The sequence below is a fragment of the Mesocricetus auratus genome, unplaced genomic scaffold (genome assembly GCF_017639785.1).
Source record: "Mesocricetus auratus isolate SY011 unplaced genomic scaffold, BCM_Maur_2.0 Super-Scaffold_4256, whole genome shotgun sequence".
Lineage (NCBI taxonomy): Eukaryota > Metazoa > Chordata > Mammalia > Rodentia > Cricetidae > Mesocricetus > Mesocricetus auratus.
The window spans coordinates 26,746,661-26,773,257 of record NW_024429182.1 but is presented as its reverse complement, the minus strand read 5'-3'; the positions used below and the strand labels follow the sequence as shown (position 1 = coordinate 26,773,257).

The following is a 26,597-nucleotide window of genomic DNA, read 5'->3' as shown; positions in this document are numbered from 1 at the left end:
ACAAAAGGAAGAAATCTGATCCTAAGACATTAGGAAGAGCCAAGTTGGATACGGCCCTTCCCCCTGGCCCTCCAGTATCCATTTGTTAATGGTTTTATAAAGCGCTAAATGGGCAGGTGATGCACTAGAAAGAGAGACATTGAGAGGGGTGGGAAAATAGTAAAGCAGAGATGAGGAAAAGTTGGAGAAGATGTTAGGCAATGACCATTCCCCAATACTGTGTATTTCAACCTGAATGTAGGCTATTGAAAGGCTTTTAAGATAAGCATTTCATTCAAAACAACGCATAAAGCAAATGGTCTCATTCACAAAAAGGCAAGCAGTATCATGCTATTGTATATACCACAGAGTTTCCTCAGATGGACCTTAATGCCTGGCTTGCAATGTAGATTTGTTCTATTTATATGAAACAGGTAAGTCTGAGAATTAAATAAGATAATATATCCCAAAGGGTCTGGAATATTTTAAATTCTCAATTAATTAAGACTTATAAAGATAGCAATTGTAAAATTAGGGAAACAACTGCCTTGGTTCAAATCCCAGCTCTGTAGCTTACTCACTGGGTGATGGATGCATGATCTTTCCTACTGGGTTACTTTTGCTACTTGGCCTGTGAAGCAGAGCATTGTGGGAACCTCTGTGAGCATGAAATACAACCATATTTATAAAACCCTTACAATTATGCCTGACTCATACTGAGTGCTCTAGATGGGTTAATTATGATTATAATTATGACATATAAAGGAACCAACACCAGTGTAAGAGTTAGTTAAGGGCTTTTCTTGCAAGAAGTAGTGGATTTTTATATGAGCAATCGCACTGAGCTTAAATGTCTTTTCAGAACTGGAAAAACTCAGAACTAAGAGGCAAAGGGTGTGGCACAGAACTGTAAGATACAATTCCCTAGGACAGAAATAAAAAAAGGCAGAGATTCCCAGAAGGGGCAATTCATGGACATTTATGGTCACATTCTCCTGATTGGCCGAGGGACACAGCAGACACTCAGCCAATTTTCCTTCAGTTCACAGAAAAGACCAGTGTGCTTGAAAAGGAATTAAGCTTTTATTTTTTTCTTGGTAGGAAAAATATGTGTTTATGCATTCAAGGCAAACTCATCTCTGGAGTAGTGAAGTGTGTCTCCCACATACATTTATTCAAGGCAAACTGGAGCAGTGAAGTGTGTCTCCCACATACATTTACAACATGAAACCATCATAAATAGGAACTAGGTAACATGCCTGTTAGGAGGCTATTGAATTCACTAACTGTATGGCATTTCTCCTCTATGCAGCTGCAACGATGCTCACATAATAATGCAACTGACAAAAATGTTAAGGCAGAAAAAAGGCATTTTTGTTTTCATGTACTGATGGATAATTTGCAGGAATTGGCAACACTCTTGCCACCCCTTGGGTTCCCTCAAGTCATTGTAACACTTTTGCCTGGACAATTACAGTCACTTATCCTCATAACACTTTTGCCTGGGCAACTTCAGTCACTTATCCTCCGAAGATTTTAATGAATTAGACTCCAAACTTAACAAAAATGTTTGTGGTATTGGGGATGGAATTCAGGGTCACACAACACATGCTAAATACACACTCTACCACAGAGCCTGCCCTCTTTATCCCCTTCCTTCTTTATATTTTTCGATTTGAGATGGCATCTCATCAAATTTCTCACAATAGCCTTTAACTTGTGATCCCCCTGCCTCAGCCACCTCAGAAGCTCAATGTGACCCCCCTGCCTCAGCCTCCTAAGCTCAGAGTGATCCCCCTGCCTCAGTTTCCGATGTAGCTGGGATTCTAGGCATGTGCCACCAAATATAGTTGCATTTCATATTTATTTTTTTCCATCCTGAGATTTGAAATTCAGGAAGTTTACAGTGTGAAGTTATGGTCATACTATCTTAATTATTCTATATTTCCATCCAGTTGGTATGACTTTGTAGGTAATCATTATTACAAAGGAGAATAGGTACAAACAGCTGATTTCCTTCTCTATGGACTTACTTGACGAAATGAAGAGGTCCCTTGTTCACTATGTTAGGCTTTTAATCAAGCCTAGAATTTTACTTTAAAGATTTATTTTACATATATGGATGTTTCGTCTGCATGTACATCTATCTGCACAGCAGATGAGTACATCTGATCCCATGAGACTACAGTTATGGATAGTTGTGAGCCACCATGGGGGTGCTGGGAATTGAACTCAAGACTTCTGAAAGTGCTCTTTGCCCTGGCCAGTAGGGCACAATGGGGGTCAAGTCCATGGGAACCTGGAATGGTGGAACAAGAGATACAAGGAACAGACAACAAGACAGACTTTCTGATCAAGCTACGAGATTTTATTGTCCTTAGGTGTGTTATGTAGTAGTTAAGGTGGGGATTCAGGGGCAGGGGTTGTTGCCTGGTAATTGGGCCGAGGAGTGTTCTTGGTCACGTACCAAGGAGTGTTGATAACCACAGACCACCACCAAGGCTGAGAAGCAGGAATTGAGGTATTAGTAGATGAGAGTTCAGTCGCTAGGTGAGTTGCTAAATAACCTAATTGTAGGGAGAAGGGCTATTAAGTAATATAACTGCAGATTGCTATTATTCCTGTGAGCCCAGGTTCTTCTATCAGGAGGTCACTCAGCTACCACAGGATATTCTTTCTCTAAGCTGTCTTCCTATGGGAGAAGGCTGAATGGGCGGTTTGCATGGGCTCTTGTCAACTTTAAAGTTTATATAATGATTGCTGTGTTGTGCCCAAATTCTGAACCCCAAAATCACCAAGAGGCCCATCTCAATGCAAAAGCAAAGAGTCTTTTATCGTAGATGTTTAACAAGCTAACCCCATCCTTCACCCTGCCACCATGGCGAATGGCTGGAGAAAGATCCCAAGCAATCTTGAGGCAGGGACCTTAAAGGGCAGCGTAAGGGGAGTGTCTAGGTGTATGAAACAGTCTCAGGATTGGTGTGCTTCCAAGTTTGGGTGACCCACCTGTGTTGATTGGTCAATTGGTTGTTATGGCCCATAGGCCCTCCCAGGGTGGTTGCTATGTTCTGCACATCACTGTTGTGCACTGTCTGTAAAGCACACCCAGAGCCATAAAGCACAGCCCCACCAGCTAACTTCTGAGTGGTTCCTTGCCACGAGGAGGGCATCTGACCTTAGTGACCAGGACAGGAGTGGCAAGGTCATGAAAGCACATGCTCGCCTGTCATGGCTGCTAAAATGGGGAGACTGGTCACTACAGCTCCTGGCAGCCCTTAATCACTGAGCCATCTTTCCAGCCCAAGAAAGCTAAAAATTTAAGAAAAGAATATAGCAATGATATGCAGCTGGAAGCCAAGTATTTGACTGAACAACAAAACATCTAGATTTTGCACTTTTGTGATCATAAGGTCACTGACACAGTGGGGTTGAAAGGAATTGGGCTTTATGAGTCCACCTCTATAGCCCAAATAGTGATTGCTTAGGCAAGAATGTACTTCCCAGAGAAATGAGAAACTTAGGTGATATTATGGAAAACATCCACACACAGCCAAGCCAGTGTGAGTGTTATATGCCATGGATAAATGTAACACCCTAAACTACCTTTTCTCAACATAACAATCAAAAACTCCACAAATCCATTGGTTGATTTGCCAGGTAGGGGACTACTGTGTCTGTGGACACTGCCATAAAAATATCCATTGCTCCTCCCACCCCCAGTTTACTATAATTAGAAAGTCGGGCTGCCTCGTTGTTTTTGTTGCCTAGATGAAAAATCCTCGAGGTGCAGGCTGATGCACAGGGTATTGGGGGATGTCAGACATGCAGCTGCCTTCTACCACCTGGGGCCTCTGCGGCTTGAGCTAAGGTCGTCAGACTTGTGCCTTTACCTGCTGAGCCACCTTGCCATTCCCCTGTAACCAAATTTTTTATGGAACAATATTAGTTTTGCTTGTAAGCATTGCTCTTTGTACTGTGAATGCTAAAACTTTGTCAAACTACAATAAGTTACAGAATCAAGGAGGAGCTATAAATGCTGCAAGGTTCTCTATTACGTGTAGCATGAAAAACAAATGACCCAACTGGTCCTGTTCCATCACAGTTAGAAATTTCCCTTACCATATTTTATGTGTAATATTCTTTGTTAACATCTGATTTGGGTATGTCATCTTTAAATGACAATCCTGCATCACTAACTTGGATGGGTAGGCCATACCCTAGGTTTAATAGGAGGCCTGACAAACATTCTTCAATCTACTGCAGGTTTGGCACACTTCAGTCTTCTTGAAGTACGTGCAGACCCCAGGGCACCAACAAAACCCTGTGAATGGTTTGGCACAGATTTTGCATTCTTCTCCATGTTTTTCTTTGGTCATTCGTATATAAGCATTTTCTCCAAGACACATCTGACACAGTATAGGAAGTCCATGTCTTCCTAGTCCTGCCTGTTGTAGGTACTGGAACCCAGAGAAGTTGTCATATCAGGAATCCCAAGGTGGTGGTTTCCGATTAGGGAGACTTAACACCACAATCCACCCATGTTGGGAGCTAGTTGTAGAATGAAAAAAATAAATGACCCAGAGACAGATATTGGGGTTCAAACTTCAAGCTGAAAATCACAAAAGCAAAGCAGCCAGCCACTAGTTCTTACCTCTACCTCAGACTCTAAGGCTATCCTAGCTCCACCAAACCTCAGACTGCAATCCCAGGCTGCTATGCTCTACTCATTGTAGCTGGAGACTTCTGAAACACAATGTCTTCCTATCCTCAATGTGGCATTAAAGGTGTGAGCTCTGATACTCTTTTAGACTGATCCAATCTCATGTAGATAGTGTGGCCTGGAACAGAGATCCGTCTGTCTCTTAATCCTGAGCCCTGGGATTAAAGATGTTTGCCACCAACTAGCACTATAGCTTCTGGGATTAAAAGTGTGTATCACTATTGCCTGATCTCTATACCTTGCGGCTAACTTTGCTTTCTGAATTCTCAGGCAAGCTTTAATAAATCATAAATAATACATCACCACAATTCAGGAGTAAACTGCCTTAGGAAATGGTAGAAGCCAGTTGTAGAAGGATTTAAACCAAGTGTGTTGTTCAATTCCTAGTAGTAGAGGGAGGAGAATCAGATTTGAAATGGTGGATATTAATTTCATGATCCCAAGTTTCTCCATCCACCAATTCTCCCCAATTTTCTGATTCCATAGGTCAGAAAGTCTCAAATGATACTAAGACATGGCATTGAGACACAGATGTAATTCTGAATTTAAGTTTTAAGTATTAAAAGCACAAGTGGGCCACATGGAAGCACTAAAGCTATCCCATTTCAATAATTTCATTGACATATTTGTTTTAATATACTAAGAACTTTAAAGGTCAACGTGACCTAAGCTCACTGATGCAGCTCTCTCAACCTAAGAAAATCTTGTTCTTGTGTTCAATTGTTCTTGCTTGTCTAAATTCCTAAGTCATATGAGAGAGAGGGAGGAAGAGAGAGAGAGAGAGAGAGAGAGAGAGAGAGAGAGAGAGAGAGAGAGAGAGAGAGAGAGAGATTAAGACTGATTTCATCCTTGAGATCTGATGAGAGGCAACAACATATTCTCATTGGAATGTAAATCCTGACTTTTCACTACTTGCTATGGTTTTGAATGTGTCCCTAAAGATGGCACATTGGAAAAAATTAAACTACAGATTTCAATATTGATATTATTTGGAGTTGGGGGATCTTTGGAAGTATTCAGAATCAGATGTGATCAGGGTGGGGGAAGTGAAGCCTCCGGGACTGAGTGGTGACTTCATGAGAAGAGAGACCTAAGCCTGCATACTCTTGCTCTCTCACTGCAGGATATCTCTACCCTCACACCTCAGGATGTCTCTCCTCTCTCACCTCAGGATGTCTCTCCTCTCTCACCTCAGGATGTCTCTCCTCTCTCACCTCAGGATGTCTCTACCCTCTCACCTCAGGATGTCTCTCCATCACCTCAGTATGTCTCTCCTCTCTCACCTCAGGATGTCTCTCCTCTCTCACCTCAGGATGTCTCTCATCTCCCACTGCATGATGCTTCTGAGTGATAGGAAGCAGTAGGATGAGGCCCCCCGATGGTCAATTTCCAGCTTTTAGAACTGTACAAAATAAATTTCCTTTCTTTATGAATGGCTTAGTTTGTTGTATGCTGTAATGGCAACATGGAAGAGATTGAGGCAGCTGTTTTCTGAAGCTTTGAAAAGAACAGAAAAGTAAAATAAAATCAATACATATGATCACAGTAGAATAGCCAAGGCTATAAGTAATCATATACTCCCTGAGCTAGACAGAGAGATGATGCAGGTGAACATACTGTCCCAATTCTGGTACCTATAGGTAACCTAGAAAGGGTGTTGGTGAACCACATGGTCCTGAGAAAGCCATTTGTTGAAAGATTATAAAACTGCAGAACACAAGAGAAATTCTCAAGCAAGTCATTATTACTTAATAGGCTTCTATTTACTGAGTGAGAAAACTGAAGCTGAGAGAGGTTAAAATTATGCTTAGCTAGTGAAGTAGTTGAATTAGAGCATATGTCCCTGGAGTCTGCCCTTCACAAAATAAATGGCATGTGTGGCATGTTCGCAGAGAAACAAACCAAATCTTCTAGATTCTTTTTCCCTGCTCCCAGTGTATTAGCCAGCAATCCCATGACCTATACAAACAACTAAGGCTCCCTTCTGCAGAGAATCACCGTACACTCATCTCTGCTTTGACTTGAGTACCCTAGACTCTAGATTGGGCCTTGGCTCTTTTGTACTTTCTCTCCCAACTTCAGTTTCATGATATCTCTCTAGCTGCACAGGACTCAATGTGGTCTTCCCGTCTTGCTGCCCATTGTCTCCCTCTAGCTGTCCCTCAGCATCCACTGACAGGGAAAGGCTGAGCAAGCAGAGGCTACTGATCTCAATCTGCTGGAACGGATGGGCCTTCAGGGATAATAAATTCCTTCACCCACCCCCACCATTTGCAGCCGACTGCCCCAGCATTTTCATTCACATCAACTCTTTGCCAGGGTTCAAGGCCAGGTTTGAGAGCCTTAGTTTGTCAACTGGGGGAAGTTCACAGGCTAAGGCTGAGAGTAGGCACTACCCTGCCTGATCCCAACCCTTCCAGAGATACAGGGTTCTTACTGGTAATGACTTGGGAAACAATTTTCGTGGTATGAAGGAAAATATTTTACTTCATATTTATTTTTGTAGATATTTTCTATTTCTGGCAAGGAATGTTGATTTCCATTTTTGACTATCATGTAATGTCTTGTTTTAAAAATAAAATGATTGAAGAAACAAAGCAAGTTGATTTTTAAAAATACATTTTACTCAAACATGTATATAATAAATATTGTAGGCATTCATGTGGTGCATATACACACAGGAAAAACACTCATACAAATAAAGTAAGTGAATCTAAAAAAGAAAAAGGAAAGAAATGGCTAACACACTGATAATAATTAAGTATGTGATGTCAAACTTTTAATTTTGTCATCAGTTAACCATATGTCTGTTTTAGCTAGGTGCCCTGCTGATTGTAGAAAGATGACACACTTATAGTTGGGCACATGCTTTAAATTTTTACCCGGAAGTGGGATGAGTTATGCTGAGTAATTTGCAGCCCATCAGCCAATCTTTCCCAATGTAGAGATGGCGCTAGATCATCATGTCTAACACTGTCTTAAGTGGAGCCTACTTGAGGCTAAACCCCCATCAACACCAGGTCAGGTCAGCACTTCTGAAGACAAGTTCCCTCTGTGTGTCAGTTCTGAGCACCTGGCGATAAGGGCACTTGTGCCTGGAGTCCCGGAATGTCTGTTTAGAGCAGACTTACATGCAGAAATAGCGGGGGAAGGATGTTCCCTTGGGTGTTGAAGTCTGGGTCTGCAGATCAGCTATTTTTCCCACTTGCCTGCTGCTAGCCCCACCCCTCACATCTGCATCTCAGTTTCTGAATGCTCACCAACACATTGTCATCTCCATGTGGTTGGTCAAGAGGGATAGTGGTGTGCCAGGTTTTAGTGGTGGGAGTATCTGGAAGACTAAATAGCTTCTTCCACATCTCAAGGGCCAGGCATTCAGCTCTCCCCTGTTAGGTTCTGGGAGTCTTTTCTTTGGGCAGTGCTGTTCCTTCAGGCATGTGAACATGCTTGTACAGGAAATATCTTGGGGAAGGACACTAGAAACCAGGTAATTTATCTCCCTTTTCATCGTATCTGTGACTCCAAGTCAGTAGTTGTAAAAGTTGTCAAACCACCCCAGGACTAGTCATGTATATTTTGGAGCTGGCTTCCTGGAGTGCTAGCCTTTGCAAACATAGTCTCTACCCTGTGGGAAATGCAGTCTTTGGAGGTGAAAATACCTGAATGATCAGTACTGCAGGCTACTTGTGAACTTAAAGCTCTTCCATTTCCCTTTCTATGAACCTAAGTACATTCATTTTTATTGGTTGATATGTCATTTGGTCAGTGTAAGCTCTGATGCCCTCTAGTGCCAGAAGCTGTATTTTGTAGACAAAGTATCTCCCTGGACTCCATGTATTCTCTAAGGGAGTGTGGAGGTATCTTCCTTATCTAAGTTTGAAAACAGAATAGCTAATGTTTAAGCAATTATTATTGGTAACAAAGGATTTCTTACACTGGCCATAAGCTTTAATGGAACCCAAAGAACCTGAGAGTTGTAAGAACTTGGCTTACATAGAGGCTGAGAATTGACTGGGTGAGGCAGTGTGGGGAGCCCGAGTTTTAATCCCAAGGGAAGGTCACCCAGGAGTCAGGTGGAACCCCAGGCTCCAACTCTCCACATGACTTCCTTTCAATGTGAACACTCTGCTTCTAGCTCTGTGAAACCATGAACTCTTTCCTACAACCAACCATACCAATAGCACATCTCACAGATAGGTGTGTTCCTATTTCAAAGCCAGTGAGAAAGTGTTTGTGTCTCAATTGCTTGCTGCAAATGACCCCAAGGTTTATTACAATTAGGTATGAAATATTGCTTTAATTGACAAAGTGGAGTTCCTAACCCACATATCCACCTACCCTGGTACTAGGGGTTGGTGTTAACTCTACCATGACTGTTAGTATTATCTGTCATGCACAGCAGCTTGTTGTACCCATATATTTAAACATTATTCATATTTTTGAGACATTCTATTTGGGATGAAATTCATATCTAAATCCATGGACTGTTTATAAAATTATAGCCTTTCACAATGTGACTAGGCCTCATTCAAGAAGCTCAAGGCTTTATGAAAAGGATTGATCACACTTGAGAAAGTGGGAATCCCACCAGCAGGCTGCCTTGGATTTGAGCTACAACGTTTTCACAGGGCTCCGTCTGGCTAGCATGCACTATAGACTCTAGACATACCAGTTCTGTAAACATGTGAACCAGTTCCTTAAGATCTATTATCTCTCTTCTCTTATCACCTCTCCATCCATCCATCCAACACCCACATTTAGGGAACCAGGTTTGATTCTATGCTGGCTCCCCATGAGCTCCCACTTGCTCAGGTCAGCTGTTTCTGTGGATTTCTCCAGCACGGTCTTGACCCCTTTGCTAATTGCTTTATTATTATTGTTTGTGTATTCATGGTATATGTGCCATGGTTCACACATGTGGAGGTCAAAGAATACCATTTGAGAGTTCTGGTGATAGAAATCAGGCTGTCTGCCCTTCCTGGCCAATATTTATAAAGTAATTCTATAATCACTTACCCCACCCAAGTTGAAAAGTATTAAGAGAATGGATCGAAAGTGAAAGTTGCTGACTCATAGTTTATACTCAAGGAATGTTGACTTTACCAAATGCCCTTTTACCAAAGTGCATGCCTGTGCTGCTGCCTACCCCAACCCCAGCTTCCCCCTCTACTTCTCCTCCTTCCATTCTTTTCTCTTCTCCTTCCTTTTCTCTTTGCAGGGAAGCTGAGGCTTCTTCACGGCACCGATAATCTACAGGAAGATGATACAGTATGGGGGTTGGAGGAAAGGAGAGATGGGTGAGGGGTGGTGCTGCGGTAGAAATACTGAGACATCTGCCAAACAGAAAGAAGAAACACAGGCAGGAAGGAGGGTGACAACCCAGATTCAGAGCGCTAAAATGAATTCAGAAGAAAATGCTACAGGAGGTTCTCGTGTGTGTGTGTGTGTGTGTGTGTGTGTGTGTGTGTGTGTGTGTGTGTGTGTGTGTGTGAATCCTCCAGGGAAGAAAAGAGGTGATTAGATATTAGATATTTGTATCACAATTCATAGCAATAGCAAAATTACAGCTATGAAGTAACAGCAAAACAACTTTATGGTTGGGGATCACCACAACATGAGGAACTGTATCAAAGGAATGTTCTAGAACCTGCACACAAAACTAAAGTGCTATCTACTTTTCTAAAATGATAGTGACTTTGAGCTATGTTAATTAATTAGAGCAGAAGAGAATGACAGAAATAGGGTTTTTTTTTTCAAAGAAAATTGGTCAGGAAATAATCAAGACAAAAGGAGGAAGTAATAGCAATGTTTAATATAGCTGGTGAGGTTTTTTCCCCCTTTTATTGAAAATCAAATTTTTCTTCACATAATGTATTTTGATTACAGTGTCCCTCCCACTCCTCTACCCCCCACATCTGCCCCTTTTCACCCCTCCTTCCATCCAGGCACTCCCTTTCTGTCATTAGAAAACAAACAGGCTTCTGATGATAGGAAGAAAAAATAAGATAAATTTAATGTACTGAAATTGGACAGAGCAAGCAAACAGAAGGAAAAGGGCCAAGAGAAGGCACAAGAAACAGAGACGCACTCATTGGCACACTCAGGGGTCCCACACAAGCACTGAACTGGAAGCCATGATATATCTGCAAAGGGCCTGGTGCAGACCCCAGCAGGCCCTGTGCACGCTGCCTCAGTCTCTGAGTTCAAATGAGCTTTGATCATGTTGACTTAGAGAATCTTAATTTCTTTGTGTCCTCCATCCCTTCTGGCTCTTACCCTTTTCCTGCTGGTACCTTGAACCCTGAAGGGAGGGAGTTGATGGAGACATTCCATTTCAAGCTGATTGTTCCTTGGTCTCTTACTCTCTTCATAATATCTCCTGTGGGTCTCTGTATTTGTTCCCATCTACTTCTCTGATAATGTCTGAGCAAGGCACTGATCTATGAGGACAGCAAATATCATTAGGAGTCATTTTATTGCAATGTTTCTCTTCTTTTCTTTTCTTAGAGTGGTATTTGGTTCCCCCTTGATCCCTGGGCTATCTAGAGTCTGGCTCTGGGTCACCCAAGCAATGTCAGGTGTGTGTTCCGTCTTTCGGAGTGGGCCTAAGTCAAATCAGACACTGGCTGGTGAATCTCACATACTTTGTCCCATGATTGTACCGGCACATCTTGCAGGCAGAACACCACCATATGTGTATCAGGTCTCCATATTACTTCCCAAATGGCAGTTAATTCTAGCTATTTCTCCCTCTCTTTCCTCCATCTTCCTCTTCTCCCCTTCCAACCTGATCCTCCCATCCCAGTCCCCTCCCTCCAGTCATAACTATCTATTCTATTTCTCTTTCCTAACAAGATCTATCTGACCCTCCATCCCCTACCCTCCACCACCACCATGGTCCCTTACTCTATTCCTAACCTCTGCGGTTCTGTGGATTTTAGCTTGGTCACCACTGACTTATCAACAACAGTTATGTGATTTGTCATAGGCCATTTAGCTTTGTTCTCCACTTGGGAAATGCAGCCAGGATGGGCTTTCCCTCAGGATCACACAGCCCAGTGTCTCTACCTCCTATATGGTGACTGTCACTCCATACACTATTCATGGACTCCCTCACCAGGATCCCAGTGTCTGTATGTCCTCTATGGTAATTACCATTCTGTATACTATTAGGTGTCCCAGGAGCCTCACCAGTTCAGTCAATGAAAAATTCTGAAGGCTGAGTGAAGGCAGGATGGTCTTTGTCTCCAGCAGTTAGTCAAGGGCCAATTCACTCAGGAGTTCAGATTTCTCTCCAGGGTGCAGCAGCAAAAGGAGGAAAAGGCTCTCCGTTGAACTGGGGTGGGGTGGGGGTGGTTCTATGGAAGCACCCAGGATGGGGGAATGCCCAGTTGTACAATCAAGCCTTACTTTGGCTTTCCTTTCCCCAGCCCCACCCCCCACCTCCTCCCGCCAGAGAGTTGATGAGTCAGTGGATTTCCCCTGAGTCCAGTAGAACTTCCTCCCAAACCATGGGGTTTTACATAGATTGTGTCTGGTCCCTCAGAAAAGTGACATACAGGTGTTCAAAGTGATTTCTGGGGACACCCGAGGGAAGTGGTTTGAGAACCACTTTGCTAACAGGCCAGGGGCGGGGCCAAGTAAAGTACACATTCAGAGGCCTTCTAGAACAAGGGGGTGGGGCGAGCAGACTGCGGGAGAAGGTGACTCACCCTGCTGAGAGGTGGAGACTTGGGCTGGCTTTCCCTTGCTGCACAGACATGCTGTGGATTTGGGCTGTACTGTCTCTGGTAAGATTGGGAGGGACGCCTGAGATATGGGACGATGCGCATTGGGGACCACCGCGCAGGAATCCAAATGCGGCTGGCATTACGCCACCCTTTCCTGCCCAGATGTCCAGAAAGGCGGGGAAGCTGCTTTCTTTTCCGACTCTGCTTAGGGTAGATCTCCTGCTCAGATCCTGAAGCTCTTGAGCTTTTCTGGGAAAAGTGTGGGTAGGGAACAGCCAGCACTTGGTGCTGGCGGAGTCTTGAATGGCTTTGGCTTGGCTGGAGAAAGACTAGGGCGAGAGACATGCCCTGACAAAGATCTACTTTGAGGCAGGAGAGGGCTTCCCTCCGAGGCTGTGTGGCACCGGTGGACTTGGCACTTTCAACAGGTGGTTCAGCTGGGGAAGTAAGTTGACTCTGGGCTGTGGTTACAACCCAGGACTCCGGAGGAACCAATTCTCAAAGTAACGTTAGTTAAGACAGTTACTTTGTATTAATAAGCCTCTGAAGATTTCTTTACATTCTTGTGACAACGCGGAAAAATGAAACTTCCCTTCCAGGAATTCAGCTGTGAAACTGTGGGTGACTGGACTGGTGGATATTTTTGTGTTGTTGCTCTGTCCTGTTTCTTCTCTCATTTTTTCTCTGCTGGCCCTCTCACAGCAAGTTTGTCAGGTAACCCTTGGGCTCTGGGTCTCAGCTAGGTGCCTACTGCAGGCACAGGAGTAAGAGCCCACTCGCACTTGGCCTCTACAGGAGAGTCTCCTTCTCAGAAATGCCCGCTTGATGATGGTCAATCAAAGGGATTCTACCTTGGGAGGTCCATCCAGTTTTGAGTTTATACAGATTGTTTTATTGGGCCCCTAAAACCTCCTGAGTACGATGATATGACATCAGTTTTCATAGCAGAGAAGAGAGGAAGACAGCCTCTGCAGGCTTTTACAAGTCAAAATGAAGTTCAGTGAGCTTAAGAACTGCAGAGATAACACAGCTAGAGCGTGACAGCTCTGCACTTGAACTCAGCTCTAATGCTTAGGCACAAGCAGTTTGTGTATAAACTGATGAGTGACTGTTCCGTGGTGTGGTTAAGGGAAAGGATTTTTACTATAGATGTGAGAGAACAGTCATAGGTCTGTGGGACAGTCCAGAGTATATAGAGAAAGGAGTAAAGTGAACGTGATGGGCAGTAGACTGGACATGGCGAGGGCCACCTATGAGAGAGGGGAGAGTAGCAGGGGATAAAGGATAGAGAACTCACGGTGAGAGGAACAGGAGCAGGACACAGCACATAGTGAGAATAAGGAGGGTGAGTAGCTCTGGGGAGGGAAGCTGGTGAGTTAGAGTAGGCGGGGAAGGTGAGAGGAGCTAGGATGGACTTTGAAAGGGGGAACGGGTACTTGCTTTGATACTCTGATAGGTGCCATAGGCAGTTATATGTCCCTTTTGCCAGAGGTAAGGGAAATGACTTTCCAGTAGGTTCGAGGAGGCACATTTAGTCAAACCATGTACAAGCAAGCCAGACAATTTAAGGACATGATGCAGATACTTGTCCTTGGCAGGACATGCATAAAATTATAATCCCTGAAGGTCCTCTTCTAGCCCCCTTTCAACCTGACTTACTGACTCCTGTCTCTCCTCTGGTAGGGACTTAAGAGAACAGAGATCTGCATGAAAGAGCTTCCCATCCTCAACTTTTCTGAATTCCCAAGTCCAGGGTTGGGTCTCATGGGATTCATGTACCCCAGGTTAGTAAACTTTGGTCAGTCTTATCTTTAAGAGCCCAAGGTCCAAGTGACAATCCGTCTGTCATCATCCACAGTGGCCTTGTTCAGGGATCACACTGGGTACTTTGAAGATGACTGGAGAGTCCCTTCCAGACAGACTCCAGGGTCTGGGCAAGGATCTTCAGTATCCAAACCAAGTCTCCTGCCTAGAACTGGTAGGTGGGTTCATAGGTCAATGCTTATCAACGGCTTGGTGAGCATCCTGTGCTATAAACAAGGTATAGAGTTTTAAACCCTTTCTGTTACAAATTTTAAGCTAACTTTTTGTTACAGATTTTACAAGTTTTTTTTAACCACACCCAGTGAATTTGCTTCCTTAGATACAGGAAGTTTGCACAATAGTCTTACAAATTTTGCGCTAAAGTTTATACTTCAGTAAACCTTTTAGTGTTACAAGAGAGTTAAGTAAAACCAAGAAGAGGAGTATGAGACAAGGAGTCACAATCCCTATTGGGAACTGTAACATGAATAATAATAAAAAAACCCAGAGACAGATATTGGGGTTCAAGCTGAAGATCAAAAAAGCAAAGCTGCCAAGTCACCAGCTCTTACCTCTACCTCAGACTGAAAGGGTGATCCTTGCTCCACGAATCCTCAGAATGGTTGGAGTCAGAATGCCTCCTGTCCTCAACGTGGATGGAGGCTAATTGCCAGCTCTGAGATCCCAATCCTATCTTATATACCTCTCTAGTGCTGAGATTAAAGGCATGAGTCTAAAACAGACTGATGTGCTCTCATATAGCCCTGGGTGGCCTTGAACTCACAGAGATCTATCTGCCTCTGTCTCCTGAGTCCTGGGATTAAAGGCATATGCCACCATTGCCTGGCTTCTATGAGTGTGGCTAGCTTTTCATTCTGATCTCCGGGCAAGATTCATTAGATCATAAACAATATATCTCCAGAGGAAACAACTTACTTTTTAGCTGTTTTAAAGCATAGAGTGTCTTTTTCTGTGTTTTTCTGCTGCTGTCCTTCTCCTACTCAGAAAGACAAGTGTCCCTGCTTGACCCAAGACAGATTTTGTAGGAAACTTATACACAATCATTTTTAGACTTAGAGAGGGAGGCTATAGCCCAACTCCAGAGACAGATGTTTCAAAATAAAGCAGAATAGCATGTGAATATTATCCACACACAGAAGACATTTGAATCTCTGTAAAATTGAATTTAGTGATGGGGGAGAGGCTAGAGCAAAGAAGGCTCAGAGATAAGAGCAGGGAGCAGAGAAGGTTTAAAGATAGAGACTTGGTGATCATTGGTTTGCACAGTGGCAGAAGTTGTTACAATGTGTGAGAATTTGGAAATCTAGTGAGTGACCTTTGGCTGTTGAGCTGTACTGAGGTCAAGCCTTTTGTAGCAAGACAGGGAGGTTTAATGGGATCTCAAGGTCTGAGGAATAAAAGAGATTAGAGAAGAAGGTGGGAGAGGAGTATTCTGAATGGAGAGAGAGAGAGAGAGAAAGAGAGAGAGAGAGAATATGCATTCCAATAGGCTCAGGAGAGCATAAACAATGCCTGATATACCTGTAAGTCTCCAATGTCAGGGACCCAGTGAGCCTATTAGAAGGATAGACAGAGTAGGAAACCCCATGGGGAGATGAGGAGAGACAAATAGTTAGCCATGGTTAGAGACAGAGTTAGCTCCAGAAGGGAGCTGAGAGACAGAGATAGCGAGGAGGCAGTCAGGATTAGAGTGAGGAGATGGACAAGAGAGACAGAGCGAGCTCCAGGAGGGAGCTGAGACCATGTCAGGAGACCAAGGATGGGAGAGAGAACGTTAAGTGTCCTGGTGACAAGAATTCCAATCCAAGGCATCCCCAAGTGGACTGAGAGACTTGTCAGGGGGAAATGTTTAAACTCACAAAGGAGAAGCATCCCTTTCCATGTGATGGGTCCCAATAGGGAGGGAGAACACACCTGATGACTTTTGTACAGTAGTAGGCTCTATCTAGCAGCTGACAGAGAAAGAGCAGGTAGCTTCAAGGAGAGAACAGGTGGAGGGAAGAAGCAGCTGAAGAGGAGGACTCTAAAACGAAGTGGGGGATGGTGGGCATCAGGAGCCAGAAGAAACACATACTCCATACCTTAGGAGAGTAAAGTCAGTGGCTTGGTTTGGCTTGGAGAGGTTAGGCACCTTGGAAAGGCGTCTCTGTGTGACGGCATGGCTGATGTATAGTATGGTTAAGGCGAAGGATTTTATTATAGATATGAGAGAAAGAACAGCCAGAGCAGAGAGAAAGAAGCAGACTGGGCATGGCCAGAAAACTGGATATGGCCAGAGCTATTTGGGAGAAAGGGGAGAATAGCAGGGAATAGGGAATAGAGAAAATACAATGACGGAAGTAGGAGCAGAGATGGGACAGTACGTAGTGAGATTAGCAGGGTTATAAGGAGAGTGAGTGAGTAGCTGTGGGGAGGAAGCCTATGAGCTGGAGGGCGTTTATGTTAGGGGAGGAGGTGAGAATGGCCAGGGTGCTAGTGTGGTACTTCTGATACCAGCATGCACTATGATAGACTGATAGGCCTTCTGCCAGCAGTAAAGGAAATTGGTTCCTTGGCTGCCTTTTTATTCAACTGCCAGAAATTCTTCTATAGTCCAGGTTGAACTTGTTTCTGGATATCTGTACTGCCTTTTGGAGTTTGAGGAATTGGGGTTTGCTTTGGACTAGACAGTTTGCTAGTTGTATCTGATATCCCTGGTATGCCAGGAGTAGAATGACAGAGGCTCTTATATGCGGCACCTTACGAAGGAGTGAAAAACGTCCCTGTGGTTCTTTAAGAAGTACTGTATAATGTTTAGCCTTTAGAAATGTCTTTAGGGGGTTCTAAGATTCTCCTTGGTGTAAACGTGCTTGTCATCACGCCATCACTGCAGGGTGGGTGGCTTGGAAATACTCTCAACTCTTAGCAGTATGCCAAAGTCTGGAGTTATGCTCGGGTTAGGCACAGCTGTGTCTTTATCATAGGATGTATGCCTCAAGAACCCAAGAAACTGTCTTCCTGAAGGAATGAGCACAATATGTGTATGCACATATGAATTTTTACACATGAATTAGTAATAAATATTAAGTTATGATTTAAGCTAGGAAATTAAAGTTTACTAAATAATGTTATAAAGACAGAGGAGTAAAGTTGTAATGACAGCCCTGTCACCCACATAATTGTTATTGCATCTCACAATTCCTTCCATCCTCACATGAGACTCTGAAGTTTCCCTACTCAGTCGGAACCTGGCCTAGTCCAACATGGAGCCCCCGTGATTATAGCATTGTATCACCCAGTGTGTCTCCTAAAAGATGTGTCCCTGTGTCGCAGGGCTTCCTCAGTCGTAGCAGAGGTGAAATAGAGGCATTGTGAATTGGAACACACAAGTAATTTGTTAAAGGGAGTAGATTTGGGGACGGGTTTTCTTTTATTCCTTTCCCCAGGTTCTCCTGTCTCCAGTGCCGTTTACAGACACAGCAACTGACACTTTCTTTACCTTTTTCTTCTTTCTGCTTCGTAGAGATTTCCTTTCTCTCTTCCAGTTTCTAGAAATCCAATTGCCAGTTGGAGAAAAATCACAGTTTTTCTGAGATAATTAGAAACTTGAATAAGGAAATCCCCCTGCAAAAGCCCCTTCTAACTTGTATGCTTTGGGTGAATTTTCTTACTTCCAAAAGTCCCTTACCAAGCACATGTTTTACACTATGTACCAGAGATCACTTAATAAAAAGTAACAAAAATCATGTGATTTAAAACTGCAATAAAATAATGCAATAAAAAGCAACTTGAAGCCAAGTTTAGGATAATGAATCCCTCTCTTCTTTTTGAGTAGATAAATATTTAAAAATTGCCCAAACAGAATGAAATTAAGCATAAATACTCGGAAATAAGATCATTCATTTTGGAAAAAAAATCAGCCTTATGGGAATCTTTTAAAATTTTACTTACAGCTTCTGAGTCTTATCCACACAAGTACATAAATGTATGTTTAATCAGTACAATGTATGGTCTGCCCCTTGACACTTTCTATGTATATTAACCTGCGTGTGTTTCGGTGTAATTATCATTTTATAATTTCAGTATTTCATAGGAGGGTATTTATTAAAGGAGCTTGCCTTTTGTTTATTAATTTTATAATGTATACATAATTGTCTCTTGGATCTGAGAAGTATCTTAGTGATAGGGTTTGCCTAGCATTTGCCAGGCCCTGAGGTTGATCTCATTACCCTAAAACAAATAAACAAATAAATCAAACCCATAAAAAATATAGTAGATAGAAGCGCTTGCTGCCAAGCTTTACAACCCGAGTTGGGTCCCTGAGCCCCACATGATATCAAAGAAAATGGTCTTGCAGGTTGCTGCTTAACCTCTAATTATGTAGGCACACACACACATGTTCATGTAAGTGCCATAGCCTCTAGTTTTGTATTGCTTTTGCTTTTTGCATGGATGTGTTTATGTAATTCACAAAAGCAGAAAGTAAATTTACTCAGCTTCCTGCCATTCTTTTTCCCCTTGGCAATTCTTGCTCTCAAATAGAAGAAAGGGACTTGGAAGCTGGAATCATTAAAAACAAAAACAAACAAACAAAAAAACCCGGCTTCCTATGCAAACAAAGTGTTGCTATTACAAGACTGAGCAACCTTTCCTTTTTAAGAAAGAAACGAGCTGGTCACCCTCTCTAATTACCACTCCTTGCACTGTCACACAGCCCAGTGACCCCCTCGTCATGGGAATTTAGAAGCAGCAGTCACAGTTGATTCGAACAATTGTCCAAGACCTACTCAGTGGAGAGGCACCGCTGGGGTCTTTGTGACCACAGTGGCCAGCATAGTAATGATCCATGGGGGTCAAGAAGGCAGTTCAGTTCAACACTAAGTAGTTTGTGTTGGTTCAAACTTTGGGAATCTGACTCTGAGTAGCTTATTTTAGGTATATATAAAGATAGCAAAACTTTGATGAAAACTCTCCTGGTGATAATTAACCAGATCTCATATGTACAATAGAGTTTAAGATATGACTACGTTAAAACTTCTTTGTAAAGTACATATGACTTCTTCCATAAAGATGGGTTCCAAACCTTAATTATATGTGACACTTTCATAAAGATAGGTTCTATAGATTGACTAGCTGACAATAAGGGTCTGGGGGAAGATCAGGGGAGAGACAGTGCAGTAGCAGGACTCATTTAGGTCCATAACTGACCAAGCAGTTAAAAAAGGTTAAGTGGAAGGGACCCAGGAAATCCCACCTGGATTCTATTCTAAGTTTAATACTTAAAGTTTAAATTTTAGAGATTAAGTTCACAATAAGGGTCTGAGCCTTCCAGAGACTGGCTTGAAGAAAGACAGATTACATATCTGAGATGGGGTTACTTTGTACACTTACACATTCCGAAATAAGTAAAAACACATAGAACTGTCACTTACCTCTTTCATGTATATTTTTAAATCTTTATTTCTTTTTTAGACAGTGTAGTAATACAAAATGGAAATACTACTTAACTGGTTCACACAACTTTAGATGCATTAAGTCCCTGGTAGATTTGAGAATCATTTGCTGGTGCACTGCTAGAACAACAAACTCTTTGTTGATTGCCTTTTTTAGAAGTTTTCAGTTGAGTATTAATAAGTACTAGTGAGTCTAGGCGGCAAGCTGGTGGAGGTGACTGGCAGATCTCCATCTGTTGCTTTGTTGTTTTCTTTCCCAGTATAGAGCAGTGAGACTTCAGTGCAGCCTTGCATGGCCAGTGAGTCCAGGAAGAAGCCTGGCTTGTATCTATCTGCCTTTGGGTGATTTCTACTGTAAATTTCATGGAAATTCTCTTATCCATTTAGCTCTCTGATCATTCACAATGAGAATCCCTGCAGCTGTGAGATGTTCCCAGGTTTACATGTGCCACTGGTGTTCTTCAACTCAGGAGTGTGAGAGGAGAGAGAGGCTCTTCTTTTGCATTTATATTATCATGCTAGGGCTGTTATAACCAGGTCCTACATGCGGGGTAGCTTGAACAATTCTCAGAGTTCTCCTCTCAGGACATTGAAGATGAAAGTGACAGGGTTGTCTGCTTCTGAGGGCTGTGAAGGGTCTATTCGGGCCTCTGTTTTTCAGTTATAAATGGTCCTCATCTCTTTGTGTCTTCATGTCATCTTCCTCTATCTGTGAGCACCCACATTCCCTCATAAACGAACACCAGCTGTGTAGTGAGAGATCCACCCAGCACACCTCTGACTTACATAAGTGACTTCTCCCCACATAAATTTAACCTATATTTAACCCAAGTCCCGTGTATCTTAATCTGTACATCTACACAGCTGAACTAGTCACTGTTCTATTGCTGTAAAGACACACCATGACAAAGGCAACTTTTATAAAAGAAAGCCTTTAACTGGGTGTAGTTGGACTGTCTTCATACCACCAGCTCCCAAATAGTGACACAGAGGCATCTGAAGTATGAACTTATGGCCTTTTGGCTTAGGCTTGTTCTCAATTGGCTCTTAAAATGTAAACTATCCTATTTATATTCATCTACATTCTGCCATGTGGTTCATAACCTTTCTTCAGTACTTAACATCTGACTTCCTCCACATATGGCTGGCAAATCTACTCCAGATTCTTCCCATAGTTCCTGTCTCCGCCCAGAAGTCCCACCTATCCTCTCTTGCCCAGCTATTTACCATTCTACTCTTTATTAAACCAATCAGTAGGCACCTTAGGCAGGCAGGGAAGGACAAAGACTCATCTTCACACAGTGTGATCAAATATCCCGCTGGCTTACAGTTTCAGAGGTTAGTCCATTATCAACATGGTGGGGATCATGGCTGCAGGCAGGCAGACGCGGTGCTGGAGAAGTAGCTGAGAGTTCTGCATCTTGATCAGCAGGTAGCAAGAAGAGAGACTCTGGGCCTGGTGTGGACTTTTGAAAGCTCCAAGCCCACCCTGAGTAACACAATTCCTCCAACAAGGCCACACCAACTCCAACAAGGCCACACCTCCATATTCTTTTCAAATAGTGCCACTCCCTTGTGACTCATCATACAAATATATGAGCCCATGGGGGCCATTCTTATTCAAAGCTCCATACCAGCCAAATTGGATTAAGACTGACCATACTGAATTCAGCCAAAGCATCTCTGAAATGGCCTTATCTCAAAATGTGACCACACTTTAAAGAGCTGTGGGGGTTAGGACATTGCCAGGAGGATTTGGGGTGGGTGAACAATGTAGCTACATCAATCTTGAGTCAACAGCAACTTGTGGTTTGAGCAGCAGCTGTAACATTTTGAAACATCATTCTAGCTACCAGAGAACGGGCTTGGTCAAATCACCTTTCAGGTCCTTTCTTCTCTAAAATGCTGAATAAAGGGTGAGAGAAAAGAAGTAAAATTGTAAATCCAATGAGATACCAAACTGTGGATCAGTATCAGAGAGCTTAAGAATTACCTGGAAGTTTTGCTAATGTAGACAACTTTAACATATTTTCTCATTTTCTATTTCTGCCATCCACCCAAATTTACCGGATTCCCACTTCCTGTAACATCTTGACTAAATTCTGAAAGACAAATTTCATAGTATATAAAAGGATACTATCCTAGAGACCATGTTTTCATCCACCTATTAGAACTTTGGAGTTAAAATGCCCACTTTCAAATTGAGTTGTCTGTCAGGTAATTCCATTAGCATGCATTTAAATAATTTTAGAAGAATTCTTTTATTCTATTACATTCTCATATTAGGGCTACAAGAATACTTGCATAGTAAGGTGAATTTTCCAAGGTATGGTGTAACTATAAAACACTATCACAGACAATTTAAAAGCAACTATCTAAATTATGTATGGGAAAAATGAATAATTTCTTGTACTTTCCCTAAAGTAGTCTCTATGGATAACTTGGGCCATCACATTTGTCACATTGTTTTCTTTCTTTCTCCATGCCCCCCCCAAAAACCCCTAATTCACAGAAGACAGTCAGTCCACACCTCTCCAGGTATAAAGTAATTTTTAAGAAATATATTTACTTATTCCCAGTTCTAGAGAAGCACTGAATATTAACTTCTAAGTCATGTGTTCCTTGCTGTCCCAGTGACTCTGGGTTAGTTTTCCACAGGGACCTGTCAGGACATGGTTAGGAAGGCATACTTTTACAGTAAGTATTCTGTAAGAAAAACACAAGAGACACATGGGAACTGCAGTTACAAGTTTGTGATGATTTATGGGACCAAACTTTCAATTTCGTTAACAGTTCTTTTTAGTGTAACTTGAAATAGCCTCCTTTCTTTTTGTCCAGTCTGTTTAAATAAGACAGACTTTTCCTCATGATGAAGCAAAGCCAACAGGTCAAGGGATGACATAGCAGGTCTCAGATGACCAGGAGGAATGGAACAGCCCCCAAAAAACACACCAAGTTGGGAGACAGGATCAGCTAAACAAAGGTTGTATTTTGGATGCTTGATTCAGTAAACCGATAGGAGTGCCATCAAAACCAGAAGACAAAATACTATATTTTTGTGACAGATCAAATGCTGCTCACTCAAACACAAACCTTTCCCATCTTTGATATATTAGGTGATTCCTGTTATAGATTTGCTACTGCTATCATGTAGGTTTCCAACTTATCAGAGAACACAAATCAGAAATCATTGCTACTCATTTGCTATTGTACCATGAACCCATACTCTCAGCAACCAACATTACTCAAAGTTTGACGTGTGTTAAAAGAGAATTTCTTGTCCATGGTTTTGTTTATTGTTGTTCTTCTTGCTTTTTGCCCCCCCGCTTCTCCCCTCTCTTTGGCTCTTTGGGCAGTGTCTCTGCATGTAAGGGCCAGGCTAGCATCAAAATTGTGATCCCTCTGCCTCAACTTCCCCAGGAACTGGGACTATATGTGTGAGCTCTGACTGGCTCAGACTTGCCGTTTTATTCCTCTTCCCCCTACTTTCCCAATTCCTCGGCTTCTAGGCTCTTATCAAGGGAGCATTTTCCTGTAGTCCCTGTTCACTACAGTCTCACTGAAGAAGACACCCTGTGGCTTTGGTTAGAAGTAAATCACTTTTCATTTTATTGACTACCTCTTGTGGGGCTTAGGCTTCACTGAGTTACTACAAACTGTATTAAGTCTGATACTGGCCTATGTATCAGCCACGCTGAAGCAACTCATTCTTGCCATGTGGAGGGCTGACATTTTCATCACCTAACACCTTTTTTTTCCCCTTACACTTTAAAAAAAAGTCTTTTCCTGTTTTTGTTTTGTTTTGTTTTGTTTTTGAGCCTGAGAACAGAAAAAAAAAGTGGTTTTTCTTTCTTTTTTCTTTCTGTCTTTTAAAAATCTACTTCAGCCCTCAAGATCAGTCTTCTTGTCTTTGGGAACCAGCTTTGCCAGGAGACCCAAGTTCTTTTGTGCGTGTGTGTGTGTGTTCAAACATTTAAATATTTTAATTTTTATTTTTAATTTAAATTAGAAACAAGCTTGCTTCACATGTCAACCCCAGCTCCCTCTCCCTCCCCTCGTCCCTAACCCCTCCAATTCCCCCATCCCTCCTCTGCTTCCCAGGGAGGGTGAGGCCTTCCATGGGGAATCTTCCAAGTCTGAGACCCAAGTTCTTTTAGTAGGTAGTTTATTTCAATCACTCGGGTGTCACTCTGCTTGTCATTGCCCTGTTACTTGTTGAGCACGACCTTTCCTAGGAAGGTGTGGTGAGCCTGCCCCAGCATGTGACATGGGGCGGGCATTGGCTGTACTCATTCCTGTACCATGTCTTCTGTTTGAGAACAACTCTGAAAACCAGTTCTTTATGATACTGCAGGCCAAGAAAATGCCAACTGTTCTGTTTTTCATGATCTGGTAACAGTGACAGGTGCTCACAAACCTTGCTTCGGGGATCCTAAGGGTACAAATGTGAAGATTAAAACATCTGCATTCCAGATCCACACCTCTGCCAGACACTGCCTCATAGCCATGACTGTTTGTACAAATGCTGCCCCGCCTGGAGGGAAGACAGGCAGGCTGAGGTGGACTGACAAGCTTCACCTTCCCTGAACCTTCCCAGTCCTGGCTTAAATGGTCCTCCTACATCACTCCTTTTCCTGTCCCAGGCTAGATGCTTGAGGTTGACTTCTGGGTCTGAGCAGAAACCCTTTCAAAATCCTCCCTTCCTGCCAGCATGTGTTTTGAAGGTGCCTCATAAAACTAGTTGCTGATTTTTGTTCAGAGTTGTTTGGAAACAATTGTTAGTGTGCCTAAATAAGGCAAAAGCAATTAAGGAAATCCTCTAAAACAAGTGTCCGAGCCCAGCCCAAATTTGGACAGAAGTGCTGAGCTGGAGTCCTTTGTCAACCACTCGTAAACATGGGCTTTGGCAAAGTCATTTCAAGCTGTGTTCAGCTTCAACTACAGCTCCAGTAATGAGTCTTCATGAGTATTTTACTGTAACTGAAAAGGTAGAGTATGCTAATGAGGTTGCAGAGGGCCAGCCAAGTGCCATGGGGGAATGTAAATAAGGGTGGGTGCTCTCATATCACATGGTCACAAGGGATTCAGAAAGGGCAAGAGAAAAACAAATTTCTCATGTGCAGGATATTAAAATCTGTAGGTAAGGAAATATTCAAGCAGCCACTACTTTAAGAAGATTTATTTTATTTTTAATTGTGTGTATGTGAGTGGACATGGGCACATGAATGCAGAGGTGGCCCATGGAGGCCAGAAGAGAGCAACAGACCTCCTGGGACTGAGGTTAGAAGGGCTTGTGAGCTGCCTGATGTAGATGCTGGGCCCCAAACTCTGGTCCTTTTCGAGGCCAGTGTATGCATCATACTGCTGACCCAACTCTAGCCTGAAGGAGATCCATTTTTAAGATCTGAAACTGAGCAGATATCATGATGCCTTTCTAAGTTGACATCCCAGCTTGTTTGTGAATGCACCATTAGAGAAATTGGGTCCGCCTGTGACTGTGAGCACCAGTGGGATTCTTCCCTATGTCAGGAGCCCTGGATAAGCCAGTCCTGAACGTGGCTGTCCCTTATACACCAACAGGTCTGTAACTTCTCAGCGAAATTCTTTTTCTTTTTTAGTAATTTTTTTCTCTTTCATATGATATATTTTGATCATATTTCCCTCTATCAGATCCTGCCCATCTCCCTACGTACCCAACTCTGTGATCTCTCTTTCAAAAACAAACAAAACAAAAAGAACCTCCCATAGAAACACAAAAATGAAAGTCAAAACAAATAAGCAAAAAAACTAACAAGACAAAAAATTGCCCAAATTAAAAAAGACGTTAAAAAAACAACAAAATAATAACAACAACAACAAAACAAAACAAAAGCCCAAAATGCACTGAGTTCATTTTGTGCTGGCTAACTAGTCCAGGGCATAGCACCTGCCCTGGAGTGTGGGTAATACGCTCAGTAACACTCTAGCTTGGAAAACTGATTTTCCCTTTGCCAGTGGTATCAGTTGCAAGCAGCTTCTCGGTTAAGGGTGGGAGCCAGTGTCCACTTCTCCCTCTCAGTGCTATGACCCCATCTGTCTTGAACCCATGCAGGTCTTGTGCATGCTGCCTGGGTCCCTGTGAGCTCATTCGTGCATCATTCCTGTTGCATCTGGAAGGCACTGATTCCCTGGAGTCATCCACCCCTCTGGCTCCTACAGTCTTTCAGCCTCCTCTTCCACATAGGTCCCTGAACCTTGAGGGGCAGGGTTTGATGAAGACATCCTAATTATGACTGAGTGCTCCGAAGTCTCTCACTCTGCACATTGCCCACTTGTGTCTCTGTGTTAATTCCCATCTATTGCAAGAAGAAACTTCTCTGATGAGGGTTGAGGGAGGCACTGAGCATTGGGCATAGCAATATGAGTTATGAGTCATTTGGTTGCTATTTGCCTTTAGCAGAATCATGCTAGTAGGTTTTCCCCTAGCTGAGACCACTTTTTCTTACTGAATATGCCCCCAGTCCTCAAATTCCTTATACCTTCCAGCTTCCTTTGCTTTTGTGTATAGTATGATTTCTCCCTGACAGACCTATTACATTTCTTTCCTTATTCAGCATTTCTTCCCTGGTTAATATCTTATGTCGGCTTGCACCCGGAGTTTTGGTCAGGCGTTCTGCATGTGTCCTGAGATGAATATTCAAATGGATGTGCTGTTGTGAGCCAAGCAGCTAATCCTCAGTATTAGAGGTGGACCTCATTCAGTTTGTTTAAATGCTTTACCAAGCAAACAGCAGCATACTCATCTCCTCAGTAAGAAAGCTTTCTGTCCCCAGACCGCCTTAGGACTCGAGATGCAGTTTTTCTGGTTGGTGACTTATGCCATCTGATCTCTCTCTCTCTCTCTCTCTCTCTCTCTCTCTCTCTCTCTCTCTC

At 42.8% G+C, this 26,597-nt stretch overlaps 1 protein-coding gene across 2 annotated transcripts in view; it reads left to right on the top strand.

The window, feature by feature from the left end:
* Positions 1-12,304: 12,304 nt before the first annotated feature.
* Fas (Fas cell surface death receptor) overlaps positions 12,305-26,597 on the top strand; it is a 33,336-nt gene continuing 19,043 nt past the window's right edge. The window contains exon 1 of one of the 2 annotated variants that reach the window (XM_013112078.3): positions 12,305-12,489. In XM_013112078.3, the coding sequence (XP_012967532.1) occupies positions 12,460-12,489 (30 nt within the window). In that variant the 5' untranslated portion in view covers positions 12,305-12,459. Of the gene's footprint in view, positions 12,490-12,592; positions 12,875-26,597 lie in introns of those variants that run through there. The other variant, XM_021225001.2, reaches the window with a different exon arrangement.